We start from the raw sequence: 25,645 nt of genomic DNA, 5'->3' as shown, positions 1-25,645 counted from the left end.
CACAGAACCTTCATTTGCTGATGGGCCCCAACTCAAAATGAAGAAAAACAGCTATAAACATCCATTGAAAATTGGAACATGGAATGTACAAAGTATGAATCTGGGAAAATTGGAAGTTGTCAGAAACGAAATGGAATGCATAAACATTAATATCTTAGGCATTAGTGAGCTGAAATGGACTGGTATTGGCCATTTTGAGTCTGACAACCATATGGCATTGCAGTACAGCACATTAACCCACAGTGCCACACCAGGACTCATTTACTGAATGCTTATTGTATATGTCCCAGGCAATGTGTCAGGCACTGGGGATATAGTAAACAGCTTAAGAAACCCCCTGTCCTCAAGGCAAAGTCTTTGCTTCCTTAGTAATTCTTTCCAAGAGCCCCTCTAGGCTCCGTGTCTTATAGGCAGAGAAGTTATCTCTGTTATGAAGCCCCAGATTTTACAAGCACCTTCTTTACAAGTTACCAGATTCCTTATACTCATGGCAATCAGGCGTGCTTGGGGTACTAAGTAGTCTAGACCAAGGATTTGTCTTAATCACAGATGTTTTGGTGGAGGACTATTAAGATAAAAGAAAAAAAAAATCTTAGCAAGTAAATTTTCATGGTAGCTAGAAATTAGACCATATTCCCTACATTTATGGACCATGGCAACTTCATTCATTCACTTAATTATTAATTCATTCAAAACTCCAATGTTTACCCCATCCTCATTTTCTCTCCCAAACCCTTTTCTGTACTGAAAGCCCTGCATTGTACTCTCAAAAGTCAGTTATCTGTCTTCTCTCCTTTCATTTTCTCCCTCCCTCTCTCCTGAAATTCACCCACATTCACCAACACAAGCGGTAGTTGGCCTTTTTCAATTAGAGAACTTCAAAACCTTGTCTTTTTTAATGTGTAATTATGCTACAAACTGACTTGGAATATCAACAAGATTTCTAAAAAAAATGCATGCTATGCAATTATTTGAATCTTAATTTAAAGTTATCAGTTTTTGTGGGGAAAATTATTTGGGATGTAAATTTGTTATCAACATAAATGTGATTCTAGAGAAATTGGAATTTGCACTTATATTTTAATGTGTCCAGGAACTCAAAAGTATAAGATTTTGTCATAAATCATAAAGCACAACCCCAGGGTCATTAAATCTCTATAACAATGACATAAAACAAAACACATTAGTTGAACATTTACCTTTTGCGAAGTACTATGATGGTGTCCTGGTGTGGCGCTGTGGGTTAATGCGCCAGACTGCAAAGCCATTTGAACTGCAAGGTTGGTGGTTCAAGCTCACCAGTCGCTCCTCAGAAACCCTGTTATAGGGTCACTATGGACAGGATCTGAGTCAACAGCACTTAACAACAACAAATTATACAAAATGAGAGAAAAATGGAATAATGCTTCATTCTTCAAATTCTGAAAGCAAACTTAGTTGCTTTACTTCTTTGATTGCTAGGATGTCCCAATCTCAACTCCATCAAACCATACCACTTGCCTTCTTCAAATCCCAGCTGTGATCATCATGACTAGGGAAGATGTCACATGTGCTCCCAATAACTCCTAAGTTCTGTGCATGTGCACTAGGGAAGCATGGAAATCTCAAAATTACAGCTATAGTTCAATCAGTTGTAATTTTCTGAAGTTTAATGCTAATTTTTAGAAATTTAGGCACTCTAACTGATTTCATTAGTTTTTAGATATTTACCAGGACTTATTTGCATGACATGTATGTTCAAGAAAGATGATGATGGGTATTTACGAATATTTAGGTGAGCAGTTATTCAAAGTGAGTAATTGTTTATTTTTAATTGTTTATTTTTTTTTTCACTTTGTTTGGCAAATATTTATTAAAAGCCTACTATGAACCACGATACACTGTAGAAAAAGTGCTCGACCTCAAGGTCGATTTAATTCTCAAGGGCTGGGGTTCAAACTCACCAGCCACTCCTCAGAAATGTCATAAAGGATTGCTATGAATCAGCACTGACTTGACAGCACTTAACAACAACAATGAACCATAACAGGAGCTCTGGTCATGCAGTTGGTTAAGCTCTGAGCTGCTAATGAAAGTTCTGCAGTTTGGATCCAGCAACCATACTGCAGGCGCCAGGTGGTACAGTCTATTTTCATAAATATTCATAGCCTTGGAACCCCCATGGAGCAGTTCTACTGTGTTCTATAGGGTCGCCAGGACTCCGAATGGACTCCACAGCAATGGCTTTGGTTTGGGTTTGCTGTGAAACAGTGAGATCCCACTTCACATCCACTAGGACGACTGCAGACAAAAAGTTAATAGGATAGTGGGATACGAGTTAGGCTGGTAATGGCAAGACCAGCCATTTGAATCTACCAGCATCTCCATGAGAGAAAAATGAGGCTTTTGAAACCCTATACAAGGTTGCTATGAGTCAGAACCGACTGCATGGCACACAACCGCTGCAACCAGTGAGATGTAGAAATGAAAACCTTGTGCATTGCTGGTGGGAATATAAAATGATTCAACTGCTATGGGAAGCCATTTGGCAGCACCTCAAAATGTTTGAAACAGTGTTACCATCAGACCCAGAAATTCCATTCCTAGGTATGTACTAAAGATAATGAAAACATATCCACACAGCAGTGGTACATGACTGTTCACAACAACATTATTTATAAGAGCCCCAAAGGGGAAACAGCCTAAGTGTCCATCAACTGAGGAAACGATAAATAAAATGTCGTATAATATTAGAATATTATTCTGTCTTGGAAAGTAATGAAATATAATATGTGGTAAAACATGGAGACATCATGAAAACATTATGCTAAGTGAAAGAAACCAGGCAGAAAAAGCCACATGTTGTATGATCACATTTTATGAAATGTCCAGAATAGGCAAGTCTATACAAACACAAAGAAAATTAGTAGCTGCTGAGGATTTGGGGGCAAGTAGGAAGAGTGTAGAGAGTGGCTGCTGCGGGGTTTCTTTTTGGGATGATGGAAATATTTTTAAATTTACTCTGAATGACTTAAAAGCCATTGAGCTGTACACCCCAAATGGATTAATTGTATAGTATGTGAATCGTATCTTGATAGAGCTATTAAAAAAACAACAACCCAAAAACAAACAGTGACTAAGGAGCCCTGGTGCGTTACGTGTTGGGCTGCTAACCACAAGGTCAGCAGTTAGAATCCACCAGCCACTCCAAGGAAGAAAGAGGAAGATTGCTGCTCCCATAAATATTTACTGCCTTGGAAATCCTACATCAGTCGCCATGAATCAAGAGTGACTCAGTAGTCATGGATCTAGAGAGTATATGTGCCAGGTACTACAATCCTTCGAAAATGGAGTTCCCTGAAATCATGTTTCTTCTTAAAATTAAAAAAAAAAAAATGTTAATATAAAAGTGTGACTATTGGAACTATTCTTCCTTCAGCTTTGGAAGACTGATGGGTATAATAAGGAAATTGATTTTCTTGGATGAATTTTTTTCCCTTCTGTGAAATTCTTCAAATTAAGGAATATTTTGCTGCCAATGGAATGGTATACAAGAGAATTGTACATTGAAATGATGATGATGTCATATTTAGGACAGGAAACCACTCAAGTACAAGCAATTTGAAGAGACCTTTAATGGAGTAATTGGATCTCCCAATGCATTTCCATAGGGTCTTAGGGCGGAATATACACCAACCAGTAGGCAACAGGGATTTCAAATCTAACAACTCTCAGCTGAAATCAGGGGCCAACCTAATTATATCCCATAATAAAGTTTATTTTTTGTGCTTGATCTGCCACTGAAGTGTGTGGGGGGGGAATGTATTTGTTTAATATGTTTACATTCCAAACATTGCTTAATTCTTGTTTTGCTAATTCTCTCTTTTCAGATTCTTTTTACTATTACTTTTTGGCTACTGCTAAGGCAGCACCTCACAGAGCAAAAAGCTTTTCAACAAAAGGAAGCTCTTTTATCTGAAGTCAAAATTGGAAGTCAGGAAGATGAAGGAAAAGGTAAGTGTGTCTACAGTGTGTGACTGAAGACATTAGTGAGCCACAAAGCATATCACAAAGCAAAGCCTCTCTGATCCAGACCAAATGAGAGCCAAAGTAACAGTACTGGTTGTTGTTGTTGTTTAGTGTCAACGTGTTTGTTCTGACTCATAGTAGTGACACTGTTCTGAGGAGAGGTTTCTGAGGAGAAGCTGGTGGATTTGAACAACCGACCCTGCAGTTCAACCAACATTGTGGTCCAGTGCTTATCCAACAGTGCCACACCAGGATGAGTAGAAGTAACATTTAGAGGACTGGAGACTTGATAAGGAGTGTTTAAAAATATCATATTATATACTATCATATCTGTTGGAAATATCAATAAATAGCAACTTATCGCTGAAAAAAATATTATCATGTTATTGGATCCTCTCCACAGTGATTTCCATTTAACCAAAAAATAATCTGAGACTCATGGAAGTTAAATGAATTCCCCAATATTGCACTTTTAGTAAGTGTTAGAAACAAGAAATGGACTCAAATCTTTTAAATTTGAATCCTTTTCTAAAAATAATCTACCACACAATGAAAGATAAGAGAATATTGTTTTATTACCCCTTCTGAAGTCCTTATGTGGCTCTGTAGGATAAGCACTAGACTGCTAACTACAAGTTTAGCAGTTCAAACCCACCACCTGCTCCTTGGAAACTCTATACAGAGTTGCTATGAATTGTAAGCAACTCCATGGCACTTAACAACAACTGTAGCTTTAGGCTTGTTCTATGGGTGAAATGAGAACTTCCTTACTACCTACCTTCATGAAAATCCAACTTTTAAAAAAGTTAATGTTTGCAGGCTGTTGTTGTTAAGTGCCATTGAGTCAATTCCAACTCATTGTGACCCTGTATAGGGTTTCTGAGGAGGGGCTGGTGAGTTTGAACCACTGACCTTACAGTTCAAACTGACCTTTTAGTCTAGTGCATTAACCTGAGGTGCCACAGCAGGAGTGGAGACTATTGATGAAGTTGTTGTTATTGTTAAGTGCCATCCAGTCAGTTCCAACCTATAGTGACCCTGTATAGGGTTTTAGGAGCAGCTGGTAAACTTGAACCACTGACCTTGCCATTCAAACTAAATTTGTAGTGCAGCATATTAGCCCACAGCACCATACCAAGGCTGTCTTTTAAAAGGAAACCATAAGGATTTCAATCATTGAGATGAAACAAAGTATATAATTGGTTGAATGTAAAACCAATGATCTTGAATGTAAACTTTCATTCATTTCACAATAAAAAATTAAAAAAAAAATTGAGGTATTTTCAATAGCCTCATATGCATGCTGTGGGTTAATGTGCCAGACTGCAAAGCCGTTTCAACTGCAAGGTCATTGGTTCAAGCTCACCAGCCACTCCTCAGAAACCTATATAAAATTTCTATGAGTCATAACTGACTCAAGGGCACTTAACAACAAAACAGCAACATGTATTACACTTTATCAAAGTATGGTAACTAACTATAGCTAAGAATAACATCACAGTTTTGTATTTTGAAGATGACGACCTACAAGATACAGAAGAGGAAGTTGAACACAAAGAGAAGGGAGAAGAAGAGGAAGTAAAGGAAGAGAAACATGAAATAAGGAAAGAAGTAGAAGTAGAAGAAGAAGATGACCAGGACATCATGAAAGTGCTGGGAAATTTGGTGGTGGCCATGTTTATTAAGTACTGGATTTATGTCTGTGGAGGAATGTTCTTCTTTGTCAGCTTTGAGGGTAAAATTGTAATGTACAAAATCATCTACATGGTGCTGTTCCTATTCTGTGTGGCCTTGTATCAGGTAGGTAAAACCATTGCCTTCTACTGTTGTAATTCTTACATCTACCCCAGCTTCATTTAAAGAGAGTCAAAGTTAATAAGGTTGGCGGTTCAAATCTACCAGCTGCTCCTTAGAAACCCCATACAGAGTTGCTATGAGCTGGAACTGACTCAACAACACTTAACAACAACAAATTAATACAATCCCATGATTGTATGCCATATGTGTATGCCATATGGTGGTTATGTGCTGTAGAGTGGGTTCTGACTCAGCGACCCTGTATAAGGCTTCCTAGGCTGTTAATCTTTATAGGAGCAGAAAGCCTCATCTTTCTTCTGCAGACCAGCTGGTAGTTCGAACTGTTGACCTTGAGATTGATTAGCAGCCTGACTGGTAACTGCTATGCTACCAGAGATCCATATATATATATGTTATGTTGTTGTTATGAAGTGCCGTCGTCAGCTCTGACCCATAGCGACCCTGTATAGGGTTTCTGAGGAGCAGCTGGTGAACTTGAACTGCCGACCTTGCTGTTCAAAAGGCTTTGCAGTCTGGCGCATTAACCCACAGCGCCACACCAGAACTCCATATATGGTATCTACATATATAAAATGATAGATATACATATATAAAATGATAGATGAGATTTAAACATGAGATCATAAAAAATGTGAAATGATTCTTCAGTTTTTTTACGATTTTAAACTTTATAGATTCTTGAAAATGTCAGAAAAAAGGTTTTCAAAATTCTTGATAAAGCACACTGAAAAAAGACTCCTGTATAATTAGATTATATTTTTAATAGAAATTTAAGAACAGTGACTAGATAATCTCAAATAGTCCATCATCCCACTATTCAAATTCACTTGAATTGGGGGTTTGGGGTCATAAAAGTATCTATCTATATGTATATCTGTCTCTCCACATACATATTAATAGTATGTCAGCTGCTTTACTATTTCATTAATTTTTAAAATTTAAAGATTAAAATTAGTTAGCCTCTCCACAAACTCAATTTTAACTGACAATAGAAGGGAACCCAATAATAGAAATGAGTATTTTGTTGTTGCTAAGTGCCATCAAGTTGGTTCTGACTCATAGCTACCCTGTATAGGATTTCCAAGGCTGTGCATCTTTGTGGAAGCAGAAAATCTCATCTTTCTCACACAGAGTGGCTGGTGGGCTTGAACTGTCTACATTGTGGTTTTCAGTCCAGTGCTTATCCTACAGAGCCACCATGCTCCCAGAAAATGAGTATAGCAATAAAATATTCTTGATAGTAGACTACAAAACAAGTGAAGGAGCTACAGTTAATAAGAGTATATTTCATGTGGGGCAAAAACATTTATCAGTATTTACTATGAAATCAGAAAACTTCTGAATCTTTCTAAAACTCAGGGTTAGTGTTCTCTAATTAACAGCCACAAGTTTATGGTAAAGAGAGGTATCCTCTCTTTGTGGTTGTTCCATGGTTTTATTCATATGATATTACAGTAAATTTCAAAACTGACCTGGTTTTCTCTATCAATGTTAACTAGCAACAGCAGTAGCTAGCATTGCTTGAATGCCTCTTCTATGCCAGGTATCATGCTAGGAGGCATATAAATATTATTTATCTCATCCTTGAAATAACACAGTAAAGTCTATACTTGTGGAAGAGGAACCTGAAACTCAGTGGTCCTGTACCTTTCCCAAAGCCACAACTAGCAGCAACTGGTAGGAATGGGTTGAAAACTCAGATTCATCCAACTATATTAAAAAACAAAATTTTAAAAATGAAAATTAAATAGACTGTTATCAAACATCACTGTTTGCTGAGTAAACCAAATATTCTTGTGAATGTTCCTGTAACTGGTTTTCATGTTGCATTTGGTTTTCAACATCTGTTTTTCAGGTGCACTATGAATGGTGGAGGCGAATTCTAAAATACTTTTGGATGTCAGTGGTTATTTACACTATGCTGGTGCTTATCTTTATCTACACATATCAGTTTGAAAACTTCCCAGACCTGTGGAAAAGTATTACTGGACTGAAAATAGAAAAGTAAGAAATTTTGATATATGATAATATATGAAAGTGAAAAGCATGAAGTCTTGAATGCATATATTGCTCAGAATTTGTTTAAAGAATATGTTAATAAAAATGTCCAAGATGTGAACAATGTCTGTAAGTTTATGGAGAGCAAGACTCATGTCTTATACATCTTTGTGTTGTCTCGCCCTCTCCCTGAGCTTGACACATAGTATGTACTCAATGAATGTTTAGTGAAAGATGAGGCTTTATCCCTATTTTAATAAAAATGACAGTGTAAAATCTCAGTTTCATGGGAAATAGACCTGTTTAATCCTTTTCTAGTCCTGTTGCTACTCTTCACACTGGAACTCAGCCTTCCATGGTTCATGATTCATGGACTCCTAATATACAGGTAGCAGCATTTCCTCATTCATGTAGCAGATGCTTATATTCTGAAGAGTAGCTGTTTGCAGAGAAAAAGAAATTTCTGTAAGTGCTAAGTAAGTGACAATGACATAATTTGGTCTGTGTATACTATAGATAGAATTCTACCCTATTTCAATTTGCTTCTGTAAACATCTGAAATTTGTTTGGAAATGCAGCCAACAACAATTTTTTAACCAACCAATGTCACAATTGAGAATAGAGCAAAATGCATTGAGAAAAGTTTAAGAAGACAGGATCATAATGTAGCTAGATTAGCACCTCTTTAGGGTATATTGAACACATGTTTTCATGCCACCCCATGCAAAGAGTGCCCTGTGCTGAGAACATGGCAGAACATAAGGCAGGATGATCCCTATGGTGCTGACATTCTAGTAGAGGAGATGAACAGAACACCACTGCTTGCAAATAATTAGTGTGGTGCTATAGGATAAACATGAACTTCTAACCCCATGGTTGGTGGTTCAAACCCACCAGCCACTCTTGAAAACTCTCTGCATAGTCACTTTTAGTTGGAACCAACTCAAAGACACTTAACAACAACATGGGCCTATAAAGAAAAGAGACAGCAGGAGGAGGTGGTAAGAAATGGGAAATTACCTACAAATAAAGTGGAGGTCAAGCTTTGCTGAGAAGGAGGCATTGAAGAGCATGAAGGAGCTTGCCTTAAGAAAAATGTTTGAATTGGTTATTGAGATGAAGAAAAAAAAAAAACAAATGCAAAGGTTCCTTGCGGGACAGAGTTCTGGTGTCTAAGGAGCTGCCTGAAAGATTGGATTGCTCCTGGGGCCAGGAGAGAGTGGGACAAGTTCAGCCAGATACTGGATGTTCCTGGCACTGCAGACAGTGGTGGTTTGTGTTTCATTCTTGCTGAGATTTGAAAAGTCTTTAAAGATCCCTTGGCTAAGAAAAAGTAATTTGTAGGGAGGCAAGAGCAGAAACAAGACCAGTTAGTTAGTCATCGCAGTGATTCTGTGATAGATGGTGGTGTTCTCATCTGGCGTGGTGGTGGCAGAAAGGATGCAAATGGTCAGACCGCAGTGATTCTGTGATAGATGGTGGTGTTCTCATTTGGCATGGTGGTGGCAGAAAGGATGCAAATGGTCAGATGGAAGAGATAGGAGTACGGAGGAAATGTGGATGAAATATGTGTGATGAAAAAGAAAGAGCCAAGGATTGTTTTCTGGTGTCTGAATTGTGTACTATTGCACAACTGATAGTTACACCACATATTGCGAAGAGGGAGATAGAGAATAACTTTGCTGGGGAAAATAAGGAAATCAAGATACTGGGTTTTTCTTTTTAAAAGTATTGTAAAAATATGCTAGCATATACCAATTCAACCCAGAACACTGTTTTGAAACTATTAAATGTCAAATGGCTGTGAAGCCACCAATTTCAGGAAGAAATTTGGATTCAAAGACTCCACAGGGGGAGATTGCTATGGATATACAGCCTAGAGTCAGTGGCATCAAGATGGCATTTAAATCCATGAAAGGAGATGAGCTTGCCAGGAAAAAAGTGCACTTTGAGGAGAGGTACAACACTGAGTCCTCAGGATACTCCAGCCATTAAAAGTCAGTGTTTAAAGAAGGCAAAGATAGTGAAGGAAGAGGAAAACCAGCAAAGTGTGGTTTTCAAGCCCAACAAGAACTAAAGATTGAATTAAAGAGAGAGCAGTAACCACTGAATTTAGAGATATCAAGATTTACTGGCCATTGTAAAAGTAGGTCAATTGGATTGGTGGAAACAAAAACTAAGTTAGAATATATGGAAGAGTGGTGGTGGTGGTTGTGTGCCGTCAAATTGGTTCTGACTCATAGTGACTCTGTGTAGGCTTTCTGAGGCTGTGAATCTTTCTCCCAGGGAGCAGCTAGTGGATTCAACTGCTTGACTTTGTGGATAGCAGCCCAGTGCGTAACCCACTACAACAGCAGAACTCCTTAATGATATAACTGGAGAGTGAAAACAAGTGTGGTACACTTTATGATGAAGAGAGTATGTCTTCATTGTCTGGAAAGGTTCTTGAGTTTTGTTTTGTTTTACAGGCTTGAGGATCTCGGCTTAAAACGGTTCACTGTGGCTGAACTTTTCACTCGCATATTCATCCCCACCTCCTTTCTGCTGGTATGCATTTTACACCTTCACTACTTCCATGACCCGTTCCTTGAACTCACAGACCTCAAATCCATTCCCAGCAAGGAAGATAACACCATCTACAGGTGAGCATACTACTTGGTATCTGGGAAGTCAGCCTTCCTTTCCTATTTTGATTACCCACCTTGTAGGAAGTAAATGATCAAATTTAAGAGTCTCAGCCCTCAATTTTCCTTAAGTACTATCCATAAGTGAATAAAAGAAATGAGACAAATATATAGATGATAACTTTCTGAAACAATTGGTAGTGACTTGCTTATCAATGGTTAATGTAAAGGGACTGTGATAGTCATGTCAAAAGATTCTTTCATCTTTCACCAGTTTCTCTGGTTGATTCAGAGTAGTTGTGCAGACTAAAATACTGTGTAGAGTTGCTACTGTGTATTTACTGTCAGTCAGGCTGTTTATATATTTTTATGACATTTACAGAATCTGGCTAATTCCAAGGATGAGTTTTCTGTTATACTGATTACCAACAAAGCAGCCACTACTAAGAGAACATAGCAAAAGATAACAGGCAGAATTTTCCCTTCTCATTTGGAAATGAAGAGCCTTGGTTAAAAGGCCAGAGTTCGAAAGGACAGAAACTATCATCTTTTATCAGCTTTCTCTTGTTGTCTTCTCATCTATAAATATAGGTGTTTTTTCACAAGTAACAAACTAATACTTATCCTGCCTAAATTTGTTGAACAACCATTGGTTATCTCACATCCCTCAGTCAGCTCCATCACAAGGAATTATAAACATACTTCAAGTGACAACTAAGACTAATTTCTTCTGAACTGTATTAAGAGGGAAATGTAAGCTCCAGTTAAAAATCTCCTATAACAGCTTAACTTTAACGGGGGGAAAAAAATGAGTACATTAAAAAGAAGATGAAGTAGTATTTTATCATACACATTTTATATAATAGTAAACTTGCAGTTTTCTACTGTAGTAAAGATTGGAAATGACTCCTAGTATCACTTCTGATTCTTGTGTGTATGTATAGTTAGCATATTAGATTTTTGTGTATGAATAAATATATTTTTCTTTCGTTGGTATCAATACCCTTTTGAAATTTTGTTTCTTCTAAATGTCTCCTAGCTTTATTCTCTCCTCATTGACAGTTTCCCCAATATATTGAAGCTTTTGCTTTTAGTCATTTAAGGTCATGTGTCTGAGCCTTCTGTTATGCAATTAAAAAAGTATATAGGTCACAATTTACCCAGAAAAACAGCAATTTTCAGAGCTACAGAAGACAATATGATTCAGCAAAGATTTTTAAAGCCCTCTAAAAGCACGGTCATTGTGATTTGGTGGTGGTGGTGTGATTGTATGCCTTCAAGTTAGTTCCAACTCAGCAACTCTGGATAGGATTTCCAAGGCTATAAATCTTAATAGGAGCAGAAAACCTCTTCTTTCTCCTGAGGAGTGACTGGTGGATTTGAATTGCTGACCTTGTTGACATGTAACCCATTATACCACCAGGGCTCCTTTCATTGAGGCTTAGGTATGTGAAAAGTGCATTGGTCCCATAGACTTTTTTTAAAGATATAAGTTGTGTATAATCAGGTAGGTTCCTGGAAAGGATTACAGCTTTAGTCAGCAAATTTGAAGTTTATCATGAGATTTCTTTTTTAGTTCTGTGGATAAAAGCTTTTGAGAACTTTTGAATGTTGTTTTAAAAGACTCCTCAACCTTGGAATTTGAATCTTTCAAGAATTTAATATGAAAGTCTCCAAATTTTATCTTTAAACATTTGATATCTATTCAGTCTTTTTAGTACACTTTCTCAATGTAGTGTTTTCCTTAATAATAATTTGCACCTCACAGTATATTTTAATCCTGGAGTTCTAATCAATGACCATATTAAAGTCAAAATGATGAAGAAAGAGACCTATTGCCAGAGTTTGACTTGACTGCCATATTTGTTATCTCTGCCCCCATCTCTTTAATAGATGCTTTACACAGTGGGAATAACCAATTACTTGTATTCAATAAATTAATCTGAACACTATTGTTTCTGTAAATGTCCAACTGTCCTTTTCTTGTCCTGTGTGTATGTGTATGTCTGCATAGTGTAGGCAAATTCCACTAGTGTCTGAAGTAGAATTTATTGTGTTTAGCCTTACAGAGTTTCCAGTGTTAGCATGTAAGTAGACAGTCTCAGGAATATAATTTGGCTTAAATCATGGAAAAAATATAAAATATTATCAGTATGTAATATATGACTAATAATTTATTAAGACTCATTTGAGTATTCATTACTTTTATTTTAGTTTAATTAGTCAATTATTTGTTTTAGAAAACACTGTTACTCATAAAGAAATAAAACAGCTTTATTTTTTTAAATTTTGTGTTAGAAAACATGTGGAATATGGTGTACGCTTTTCCTGTTTATTTTGGAGCAAGACTTAATCTATTAGATAATGTTTTATTTGATCACTTGAAAATTTCAGCATGTACAGTTGTAATAAGGAGTCTAGATGGGGAGGCATGAAAACAATGAAAAGACATGTATCTTCAAGCATTTTTCCTGCCTGTGTTGGATTTCATGTTGCTGCTGAACCTTGATGGATTGACACAGTGGCCGTAACAATGGGCTGAAACATAGTAACTATTGTGAGGATGGTGCAGTGCTGGGCATTGTTTTGTTCTGTTGTACATAGAGACACTGTGAGTTAGAATTGACTCGATGACACCTATCACTGAACCTGGACTATGTGCCAATGACAGTGTGCTTACCGAGATAGGCCTGAAAGGAGCCCAGCTGCTTATTTGTGTCTAACAGTTTCTTTCTCCTCTTTCTCTCTCCTTTCCATCGTATGCTTTCTGTGCTCCATCTCTCCTTGTAGTCATGCCAAAGTCAATGGCCGTGTGTATCTCATAATAAATAGGTGGGTACTTTGATCTTCTCTGTTTTGTTTTCACTAAACTCTGTTTCTTGTTACTGTGTTATCCTCCCTACTGCTTTATAAATGAAAAGCTGCCTTTGGCAGTAGGCAAGGCCTCAGGCACAGTCCCAGGTGTGTACCATTGTAGATTAGAGTGAGGAGTATTGTCAGTTGGGTTTGGAGGTGTCTGGGTACTTCAACTGATGCCCAGCCTTTGGTCCTGGTGCAAATTTATGCCCACCAAATTTGGGGGGGGGGGGCGCGGTCATAATGAATCCCAAGGTTTGCCTAACTACTTGTCTTCTTCTGGAATATATAGTTTAGAGCACAGCTTAAGAATCACCTCCACTACAAACGTTCCCATCAATGCCAGCACCCCCTACTGAAAGCCTTCTGATTCCCCACTGCCTTTTGTCACTGCCAATCCTGTGACACTGTCTCTAGTCTACAACTCCTTGCTTGAGGTAGGAGTTTCTCAGGGCTGGACCCCTGTGTAATCCACCAGATGTCTCCAAACTATTTACCACAAAGCCTCCCATTAGGTGATGCCCAATAGGTATCTGCTGAATGAAGTGAACATAGTCACAAGAATATATGGCTAAAAGAAAATGAAAACATCAATTTCTTCAAATATGTTTGTACTTGAGAGAGCAGCCTATTATTAAAAAAGAGTATTTTACATTGCCAGGTTTTGCAATTTGTTTGGGCACAACAGAAGATGCAAAGATGGGCACTGAGACATGATTCTTCTTTCAAAACACTAATCATCTAGCTGAAGAATTAAAATATGCAAAAAAAAAAAAAAATCCCACACACAAAATTAGTGCTTGATAAGTGTTGTAAATAGCATTATCCACAGAAGTCCATAAGAATACAGAGAAAGATCTTTTGGGATATAATTTTACTAAAAATATTACCATTTTAATTGTTAAGTGCTGTTGAGTCAGTTCTGACTCATAGCAATTCTGCACAGGGTTTCCAAGGAGTGGCTGGCGAGTTTTAACCTTTTGATTCAAACCAACCTTGTGGTCCAGTGTTTTAGTAAATTATATCCCAAAGGACGTTTCTCTGTATTCTTATGGTAATATTTTTAGTAAATGAAAATATCTACTACCATAACTTCATGTCACTAAGTAACAAAGCTAGTAATTTACTTAATACTAACATGCACTTTGCAACGAATCCAATCAACAAAACAAATCTTAGATTTATTTGTTTCCTGATTTATTGCATTTTCCCTTTGGTAAAATTTTAAGAATGGCAATAACAGACTTAGAAAAGCAGGACTTAGAGAAGGAAGTGTGAGAAATATCCTGAGTCAAGTCTGCAGATTGCTGAAGAAGGTGGAAGATGGCTGACTGATTGCTTTGAGAGACAGTTTTGTTGAATTAAAAAAATATGCTGGAGATTGCACAATGGAATTTTGTAAGTCCATTAGAAATATCTTTTATAAACAATATAAACAACTATACACATGGACCTTACTAGATGGAATATGTTGGAATCAAATTGACTGCCTCAGTAGAAAGATAATGTAGACATCAATATAATCAGTCAGTATAAGGCCTGCGACTGACTGTGGAACAGACAGACCATCAATTATTCATATGCAAGTTCAAGTGGAAGCTGAAGAAAATTAAAAGTCCACAAGAGCCAAAGTACAACCTTGAGTATCTCTCACCTGAATTTAGAAGCAATCTCAAGAATAGATTGGTCAAATTGAACATTAACAACAGAAGACCAGACAAGTTGTGGGTGACATAAAGAACATCATATATGAAGAAAGCAAAGGGTCATTAAAAAGACAGGAAAGGTTGAAAAAACTAAATGGATGTCAGAATAGACTATGAAACTTGCTCTTGAACATAGAGAAACTAAATTGAATGGAAGAAGTAATGAAGTAAAATAACTGAACAGAAGATTTCAAAGGGCAACTTGAGAAGACAAAGTAAAAATATTATAGGGAAAAAAATCAAGCCTCAAGTTACAATACTGAAGGATTTTGTGGGCAAAATATAGAATGAACTAGAAAACATCAAAAGAAGATGGAAGGAATACAAAGAGTCACTGTACCAAAAAGAATTGGTCAACATTCAACCATTTCAAAAGGTAGCATATGATCAAGAGCTGAGGACATCAAAAGAAGTCCCAGTTGCACTGAAAGCATTGGCAAAACACAGGATCCAGGAAATGCCAGAATGCCAACTGAGAAGTTTCAGCAAATGGATACTAGAAGTACTCACTTATGCTAAGAAATTTGGAAGGCAGCTACCTGCCCAATTAACTGGAGGTGTTGTGGTTGTTCCAAATACAGTGGTGGGGGAAAAAATGAATCTCTAATATCACACACAAGTAAAATTTTGCTGAAGATAATTTAAAAACCAGTTGCAGCAATACAATAACAGGGAACTGCCAGAAATTCAAGCCAGAGTCAGAAGAGGATGCAGAATGACGGATATCATTGATGATGTCAGATGGATCCTGGCTGAAAACAGAGAATGCCAGAATGCTTACATGTGTTTTATTAGTTATACAAAGATATTCAGCTGTGTGGGTCATGTCAAATTATGGATAACATTATTGAAAACTGAAATTCCAGAATACTTAATTGTGCTCACGTGGCATATGTTCATAGAACAAGAGGCAGTCACCTGAACAGCACGGTTTAAAATAGGAAAAATGTAAGCATCAAGGTTATGTCTTTTCACTATACCTCTTCTATCTGTATGCTGAGCAAATAATCTGAGAAACTAGACTCTACGATGAAGAATCAGGCATCAGAATTAGAGGAAGACTCATTAGCAACATGTAAAATGCAGATGGCACATCTTGCTTACTGAAAGCAAAGAAGACTTTACTGATGAAATTTGCTGATGAAAATCAAAGATCCCAGTCTTCAGTATAGATTACACCACAACATAAAGAGAGAAAAAAATTCCACAAGTGGATTAATAAGCAACATAAGATCAATGGAGAAAAGATTTTTGAAGTTGTCAAGGATTTCTGGATCAAATTGCCCAGGAAAGCAGAAGAAATCAAATAGGTGTATTACATTGGGTAAATCTGCTGCAAAAGACCTCTTAAAACTGTTAAGAAACAAAGATGTCACTTTGAGAACTCAAGTGTGCCTGACCCAAAACATGGTATTTTCAGTTGCCTCATATGCATGTGAAAGCTGGACAAGATTCTGTTTTCATATATCTTGCTGTAATTAGAAGGGTTTGGTAAATTGTTATAAAAGTAGAAAGAAGGTAAATAATCTTTCCTGGAGAACAAATACAATCTGTCCATGATCTATCCAATATTTCTCTGAAATTTCATTGTGTAGACCCCTTCTTTGCAGTCTGTGAAGTAGTCAGAGATTACCTGCACATAGCAGAGTGGACAGATGTTGAGAATACTGTAAAACAGACTCTTAGGAAGGAATGTTTGCTCCTTATTTCCCGCATGGCCATTTTAATGTACTAAGAAACAACCAAACAAAATCTGCTGCTATCCAGTTGATTCCAAGTCATATCGACCCTGCAAGACAGAGTAGAACTGCCCCATATAGGGTTTCCAAGGCTGTAATCTTCATGGAAGCAGACTACCACATCTTTCTCCTGTGGAGCTGGTGCATTTGAACTGCTGACCTTTCACGTTAGCAGCCAAGCATCTAACCACTGTGCTGCCAGGGCTCCTAGTTTAATATACAAATTCTGTCAAAGATTGTGTTGACAGAATTATAGTCTTAGTTTAGTTTACCTTCTTTATTATCCAGGTTTTTGTGACTTCTTCAAAGGCATGTTTATGTAAATATGTTTTTTCATTATCATGAATTTAGGATACTCCAAACCAAAGACCAAACCCACTGCCACTGAATTAATTTTGACTCATAGCAACCCTCTCTAGGATTTCCATGACTGTAAGTATTTACAGGAGCATATAGTCAAATCCTGAAGAGTGGCTGGTGGATTTGAACCTTTGGTCTTTATCCATATCTTATAGATTATTATAGGTTTCTTATAGAGTATTGTTAAGACTGACTTCCAAAATGCTTACTTCAATGTTCTTAGATCTCTTCATCCAGTAATCTGTCCTTACTGTACCTGACTATGCATGGCAATTGAAGACCCTTTTTTTTGTATCCACAGTAAAACCTACAGATAGAGCCTCATCTCTGTGTCACCCCATCCACATGAGTACTTTTCCCATCAATAAGATTGTCATAGCAGACATTCAAACTGTACCCTGAAATGACATAGCAGCCCAGTGTTCAACTCATTGTTCTACCAGGGCTCCTGTTGAAATTATCATCCTAAAAACTACTGAGTATACAATATAAACAACTGAACTGCTTGTCATAATGAGATATATGCAACTTGTAAAATGCAACCATTTGACGAGGTCTAAGAGAAAACAGAGAGAGAGAGAGAGAGAGAGAGAGAGAGAGAGAGAGAAATGAGTCGCACCTGACTGGTTTTGCATTTCATAGCATTTCAAATTGGAGTCCTGACAAAGCAGGAACAGCAGATTTGATGTGCAGCACTGGCTTACAAAATCTGGTGTTGCAATTTCAACAATGGCTCATTTTCCAGAAGTCAGGAGAGTGAACTGACTAGCTTAAGAAAGCTAGAATGTAGTATGTCACATCATTTCTTCCAGTGTTTTTCCTGGTGTTCTGCAAATTAACCGTTTGATACCCTATTAGAGGGAATTTCCTTTGAGTGGTGACCTCTCTGAAAGTCTAAAGACAATGTAGAATCATTACAACAATTATCCAAAATGATACATGTGTTTACAAAATCAAAATCAGTAAGTTGAAAATAACCTTAGATTTTATCAGCAAACTGTGAATTAGAAGACAGGTTAAGTAATTTTCCCTCAACGCGTAACTAGAACATTTTCTATGTAGGGCTTGAATCTGTATCTTTCTTATTTAATTTCTGAATTTATTTTACTTCCTATGAAATGGAAGTATTTCATAGGAAGTAAAATAAATTTTAGGATAAAGAATATGCTCTGAGCTCACAATTATTCAGGTAAAATAATATTATTAATCACCATACTGTCACCAATAAGCTAAAATGTACAGACTGATTACAAATGAAATAGATTCATTATTTCCAATAGATTTCCTCCTGATATTTATTTTCCTGTCCAAAGATGTCATTTAAAACACTCATTTGAATCTTTATAAAACAATTTTAAAAAGTACAAGAGAAGGTTTATACTTGTTATTGCTTACTGAGAAATATGAAGTGGCTCATATTTCGAAAAGTTCATGGAAAAATTCCACTGTTTTTTCATTCCATTTTTCCATGAACTTTTTGAAGCCCCCATAAAGTTGTAACAGGGAATGGTCCAGGCTCAGTGAAATCTCCATCTCCGGTATTTCCCTTTGGCCCAGTAAAAAGCCAGTGCAGAGTTTGCAGTAAACCGCAGAAGAGGATATGCTACAGAGGTTTTAATCCCCAAAAGCTTTGAGCTTCTACTGCATAAACCTCTAAGTGCTTAAGGTGGATGAGTCCATGAAAAGATTAACTGAAAAGACACATTGTTTAAGAAGAATCAAAGCAGTTTATTTAAAATGTAAATGACTTGATACTTGTAGTATGGTTTGTTGCATTACTAAAAAAGCATGATGTAATTTGCCTCAGTAGCCTATATGTTCTTCCCCTTACAGTCCTATTCACTTTTGAATTAGTTGCATAGGTTCTGTAGCTAAAGCACGCTCTTAGCACCATCCTGGAATGCACCCGGCACTAGACCTTTACTGCAGCCAGTGTACAGGAATGCAATCATGGATGTTATGTAGCATGATATGTGATCTCTGACATTCCTTATAATTATTCTGTTCTCATCTCCTTTTTTTTTTTTTTTTTTACCTTTCTATTTCAATTACTTTGAGCAGCATCAAGAAAAAATTACCAATCCACCAAAATGAGTAAGTTCCCCTGTGAAGTCATGAAATGCTTGCTCTACATGATGCCATTTCATGCTTCTACAATCTAAACTCTGACTATTTTATCCCCCGGGGTAAAATGTCAAGTTTAGGTGTTGATAGCTCTCAATACTCGTTAATCATTAGAACCCAAATTAGAAAACCTAACAGAACCTGGGCTTAAAGTTTGGTTTTAGAAAGCACTTTAAAAAAATAAAAGTAACTAGATGCTCACACCCCACATTGAAAGGCCTTTGTACCTGCACTGATATTCAGTTTTGAGTGCCCTTCTTTTATGTAGCCCTCACTGGAGTCCCTTGACACCCTCTCCTCTTCTAACTCAGCTGCTCTCTACCCACAGACTCGCCCATCCTGAAGGCAGCCTTCCTGACCTAACCATGATGAACCTGGCTGTAAGCCTGGAGAAGCAGGAGGAGAAGAAAGAGGAGGAATCCAGAGAACTGACACCTGAGGACTGCTCTAAGAACTTGGAGAGTGGCAAAACTGACAGTAAGGAGTCTGAGGAGGAGGAGGACTCAGAGGAGGACTCAGAGGAGGAGGAAGAAACATCAGGTAAGTAGCCCTCTCTCTACCAGTGTGCTAAGGAAATGCTAGCCAACAGATAGACTGAATAAAACATGGATTGGCTCTAAAAGAAAAACATCTGATCAGAATTTTTTTTTTCTTATAGTTAATGTAATTCTCATTCTAATTGTTCCAGTTAATTCCTTTTAAAAAAGAGTCAGTGGCTGGTTATCAATTATTAATCCAATGCAGTGATTTGGTCAGAGACTCACTGGGTTTTTGTTACTTACCATTTTTTGATCTGAGATTTTGGAGAGGGAAGTTACCACCAGAAGCAGAAGGCATTGAGTTCCTGAAATTTCTAGACATGGTCTCATCAAACACTTCTCAGAAATCATTCTGAGGTTTGTTCTTAGGAAACTGGTCATTGAGAGTCTATCTCTGGTTCTTTTTTAGCGTTTAAGGGTCTGGGAACTGGAGGAGAAAATAATGCAATTGAATAACCATCACTTCAAGAAAACTCTGGGATGTGTTTTGTTGTGATGGTCCTTTTAGTTCATTTTTCCTCTTTCTTTCTAGACTTGAAATGATGTGTGAACATGGCATGATGAGAATGGGATGCCCTCAAAGATCTGACAAATAGTATTGAAAGATAGATAATGTAGAGAATGAGTTTATTCCATAATTCAAAAAAAATAAGAGAAAAACTAGAGAGCACGGTCTTTGGGGCTGGTATCTGGTTACGTACTTTGTTAAGTGCCACCATGTCTTTTTTTGGGCCAAAGTGCTTTACAAATATAGAAACTGAAGAAGCACACTATGGAGAGTAATCTGCTTTACTTAAGACCAACATATTTAATCACATATCCTGGTGTGGCATTGTAGGATAAGCACTGGGCTGTTAACCAAAAGGTCGGCAGTTCAAACCCATCAGCTGCTCTTCGGAAACACTACACATAGGGATGCTATGAGTCATAATTGACTCAACGACACTTAACAACAACAGTAACTAATTTGTAATAGTGTCTAGTGTTTGGCCAAGCAACTTGGCATGATAGCCAATCCAACTTGACACACAAAATTGAGATTCTTAGTATTCTTAGAATTTATTCACTACTATTATTTTGCAGATTCTAGTTCCAATCTAGCGTCCTGGTATGGCACTGGACTACTAATTACAAGGTGGATGGTTCAAACCACCAGCCACTCCTTGAAAACCCTGTATAGTGTTGCAATGTGTTGAAACTGACTCAACAACACTTAACAACAACAACAGGTCCAATCTGGAAGTTCTAAGATATACTTTAAATAGTAACAAAGAACACTTTATTAAGCTCAGGGTGGGTTTCCTGTTTTGCAGACCTGAGGAATAAGTGGCATCTAGTGATAGACCGCCTTGCTGTGCTCTTCTTAAAGTTCTTGGAGTACTTTCACAAGCTTCAGGTGTTCATGTGGTGGATTTTGGAGCTGCACATCATCAAAATTGTCTCATCGTACATGATCTGGGTTACTGTGAAAGAGGCAAGTAAAAATTTGCCATATTGTCATGCTTAGTAGAACCACAGTGACCTATTATTTTTCTTTTCCAACTCAATGATTTTCTTATAACATGATCAGTGTTCTCAAAGGAGTTCCAAGACAGGCACAGATGTTTCCACATACAGAAAACCAAAGATTGTTGCCTTATGAAAAGGAGAAGAAGAAAGTATGAGCAAAAGAGGCCCACGGCTAAGTTTCTGATTGGTTTGTTCATCTTACAAAGGCTATCTATTTTCATCTAGACCTCAGTCAGAGCCTAAGAGAGCAGCTTTTCTGCACTCTATATGCATCTCTATCTCCTTAAATTCTCTTTGAGGAAAACAATGACATTCCAGTTTATATTAACAAGGAATAAACTTAAGTTCCAGACTTTAATAGAATCATTAATACAGTTTATCATGTTTATTATTGGAATTTTTTTAAACCAAACACAAAGTCTTTGAACATAGCAATAATACTTCAGTTTTCTCATCTGTAGGAAGGAGAGTCATCATTCAACCAACAGTTAATTATTTCATATTTATTATATAAAGATTTATCTTCCTTTCAATTTATTTAAAAAATAATCTTCTCATACTTCGAGTTTTCCTAGACTCTTTTTGAGTTGGTGCCAATCCAAAGAGTCTTTGTCTTTTTTACCATTAAATCAGGGAACTACTACTTACAAATTTTTTGAAGTAAATATCACCACCTACATCACTTAAAACATTTAAGTAGGTAGTTAAAGGGTGAACCTTAATTGAATTCTCCAGTCTCAGCTGTAACTTTCTCCAATTCTACACAGCTATTAGCAGTGTGAAATGGATCACTGCTCACTATCAGGTGGGAGCAAGCACAGAGAGTCCTTTCTTTCATGAAACTGGCATATGCTCCATCATTAAACAACCAGGCCTGCTTTAATTGGAACCAAGAATCTAGCTCAATATGTGTATTAACTGAGAGCGGGAGTTTAAATATTCTAACTGTACAGGTGAATTAACCAGTCCAGGCCAAATTTTAGGGTCAGAGTATGCCGAAGAAATGCAAAAGTAAAAGAAGGGATTTGGCTGAAAATGAGAAAAGACCATTCTGGAATTAATCCAATATGTAGATGACTTTCTGTTTCATTAAGTGGCATACTAAGAAAATTTATGATGAAAATGGACTCCAAACAAAAAGAACTTAATGGGAACACAGCACAGAACATCTACTATAGGAGAAGATTCTGAATAATACTTTCTAAACAAATTCTAAACAAAGCACAGGCACTTACTTTTCTTTATATTATCCTTAATGTGTCTAAAGAATATAGTCTTGTTAATAAAACTACTGGGTAAATAAGGGATTATGATCTAGTCACATTGTTATACTATGGCCTGTAACTGGAATTTGACTAGTTGGTGTTTGTTTGTTTTTTCCTTTGTGATTCACACATGCAGACTTGCAGAGAGCCAAAATGTTCACTTCTAGCTTTATCTCTCTCACCTGTAACTTTAAAACCCATCAAAGACTCATGAAATTCTGCTCCTGCTGCTGCTTGCACCTGCTCGATTCCATTGTTAGGGCCCCAGCACACCACTGGTGTCAGCCCTCCAGATGTGGGTTTGACTGTGTCAGCTCACTAGATGTGGGCTCTTAGATGACCCTGGAAACTATTCACAGACATGTCTCACTTGCCTGCCTTTGGTGTGGTATGTCAGTACTAGTTGGCATGTTCATAACTGATTTGTATGAATAAAATATATACGATTAAGACACGTGGAATGTAACCCTAAAACAACTGTATTTGTGACCATCAGTATCCCTTTAAACTGTTTTATCAGGAAGGTTTATCTATGCCCCAGAGTACAAAACACAGGAGTCCCATGAGCTTTCTGGTCATACCTAGCTAATGAAAAGAGCTACTTTTATTTTAAATAGGATTGTCCAGTCACAGAAAATAGTCATAACTGATTGTTTACCCAGGTATAAGCCTCTCTCCTTTCTAGCAACCATAAGATCTGGTCAGGATGTCTGTCAGCTGATGTAGCTGGCTGGTTGCTTCTTTTTCTCATACAAATCCCTCTTCTAACCACCTCCAGTAAACTGACTTGCGTTACTGATCTCTTCCCTGGGAGACTATGGTGGTAGGGGTTCCTTACTGGGCTCACATTATCATCAGAGGGCTTCATGCTCTGATCTGGCAGCTGGCTGAATGACCCTATCTGTCACAGAAACTCTAACGATGGCCTCTGGCTGCTTGCAAGCCACTCCTCTTATACTCTTTCCGTTGGGGATCAGTTTCTGCCTAGGCAACCCTCTTGAGCCTCATACTCTCTCCATCCTTCCTTGCTTTACTAGTATACATTGACCCTGATGCAACAACCCCCTGGACCTGCCACCAAAGCATCCAGTCTCTTCTTGCCAGCTGGGTTTTCTGGGTAGAAGGTAGATATCAGTTCACTGTTCCAAATTACAACTTACTCATTTTGAGATCTCTGGATGGCTCTGCTGGAAATTTTCTCTCTCAGAGCTTTGTTTGGAGAACATAGCATCTGTTACCCGCAAGCCTCATCATCTTGGGAATAGAAGGATACAGGCTAGAAAGAAGAGCCACACCTCTCTACATAGAAGTTTCTTCACATATCCTGCTGTCATCCTTGGTGTCTTGACCATTTATATCTACCTGGTAGATTTTTAAATTCTCCAAATGATTTCAGATGAACTATTTTGAAAATGTACATGGTTGGTTTGCGTCTTATTTTGGAATTTGCTCTCTCTCACTCTCTTCTAGTTCAGTGTTGTAAAATTGGAGAAGAGAGGCAAATCTAGACTCTTTGTATATACTTATTATAAGCCAAAACAGTGTATAGTGGGTCTGAATCCCACCTCATTATAAAAACACTACTTAAAACCATTTGTTTCAAGATTGCTGTGCTGTCCAACTCCAAAGGCATCATCCATATTGTAATCTGTGTGGAGGATAGCCTGGTGTTGTGCAAGTCTAAGGAGTAACTTCTACCTGCATTGGGCTCAACTCACCCATATAATCTATCTAATCTTTCTAGTTGTTATTGTCAGTTTGATCCCAGAAAGAAAGATCTTAAAATAATATAATGCAGATATACTTTACTAGTTAAGCTAAGTTCTTGCTCAGTTGTAAGAAGGTGTCATAAGTATCTAATGCAGCTATAACAGAAACACAAGTGAATGGCTTCAACAAATGGAAATTTATTCTCTCACCATTTGGAGAGATGTCCAAATTCAGAGCACTGGCTTTGGAGAAAGGTCCTTGTCTCCTTTCAGTGGGTCCAGCATTCTTTGGAGATCTCCAAGTGTCTTGGCATCAATCTTCCTCTGGATCTAGGAGCTTCACACTGCAGGGACCCCAGGTCCAAATAACACACTCAACTCCTGGTTCTTCTTTCTTGGTGGCAATGGGTCCCACCTTCTCTGCTCATATCTCTTCTTTTGTCTCTTCTAAGATAAAAGGTGTTGCATACCACACCTTTGAGTATCTCCTATACATCAATCAGGGTCCTGTATCCAACCTTTAATCCTCTTACTGGTTTATCACATCAGATTACATCATGGGGAATCCTCATATAATAGCCAAGCCACTGATAACCATGGTCCAGTCAAGCTGACACATACTTTGAGGGGACATAATTCAATCCATGATAAAAGATATCTGGTGATATTTTTGGTTCAAAATATGAAGATTGTCTCAGGGACAATAATTTGAGGAGCTTACCCATCCTTTAAGGAGCTCTGGTAGTGTAGTGGTTACAAATCAGGCTGATAATCTCACGGTCAGCAGTTCAAAACTACCAACTGTTCTGTGGGAGAAAGATGAGGCTTTCTGCTCCAGTAAAGATTTACAGCCTCAGAAACCCTATGCAGGGTCGTTCTGAGTCGGAGCCATCTCCACGGCACACCACCACCAACACTAACTATCCTTATGATTCCAGAAAGTCTAGATTCCATGATGACTTGAAATTCTGTTCTGTATTTTCTCCCTTTTGTTAAGGATTCTTCTACAGTATCATTGATCAGTATGTTTAGTAATTGCAATAATGGCCTCATCTAGTTCTTTTGGTCTCATGGAGGCATTCCTTATCTTATAGTTTTATGAGTGAAATACATATCATGCCTCTGATAGCTCATAGCGTTTAGAGCCTGGTACATGTATAATAAATCTTTATCAAGTAGTGTATTCTGTTAACTGACACCTGATAATATTAAATGTTTTAACAATATTTTTTTTTAATATTCAGATTTTTTAGACAGTATTCAGAATAACTGGATATTTCCCTTGTTGTTGTTGTTGTTGTTGTCAGGAGCCATCGAGTCAGAACCGACTCAAAGCGACCACATGCACAGCAGAACGAAACAATGTCCGATCCTGGGCCAACCTCACTAC

General features: G+C 37.5%; 1 protein-coding gene across 1 annotated transcript in view; it reads left to right on the top strand.

The window, feature by feature from the left end:
- Positions 1 to 25,645, top strand: part of PIEZO2 (piezo-type mechanosensitive ion channel component 2) — an 861,527-nt gene that overhangs the window by 667,839 nt on the left and 168,043 nt on the right. Inside the window, exons 14-19 of the mRNA XM_006868690.1 lie at positions 3,870 to 3,993; positions 5,525 to 5,808; positions 7,682 to 7,830; positions 10,293 to 10,466; positions 19,562 to 19,773; positions 21,086 to 21,246. Of these exons, the coding sequence (XP_006868752.1) occupies positions 3,870 to 3,993; positions 5,525 to 5,808; positions 7,682 to 7,830; positions 10,293 to 10,466; positions 19,562 to 19,773; positions 21,086 to 21,246 (1,104 nt within the window). The remainder of the gene's footprint in view (positions 1 to 3,869; positions 3,994 to 5,524; positions 5,809 to 7,681; positions 7,831 to 10,292; positions 10,467 to 19,561; positions 19,774 to 21,085; positions 21,247 to 25,645) is intronic.

Source organism: Chrysochloris asiatica, unplaced genomic scaffold (assembly GCF_000296735.1).
Source record: "Chrysochloris asiatica unplaced genomic scaffold, ChrAsi1.0 scaffold00122, whole genome shotgun sequence".
Lineage (NCBI taxonomy): Eukaryota > Metazoa > Chordata > Mammalia > Afrosoricida > Chrysochloridae > Chrysochloris > Chrysochloris asiatica.
Note: the sequence above shows the minus strand (reverse complement) of the source record. Positions and strands in the feature narration are given on the sequence as shown.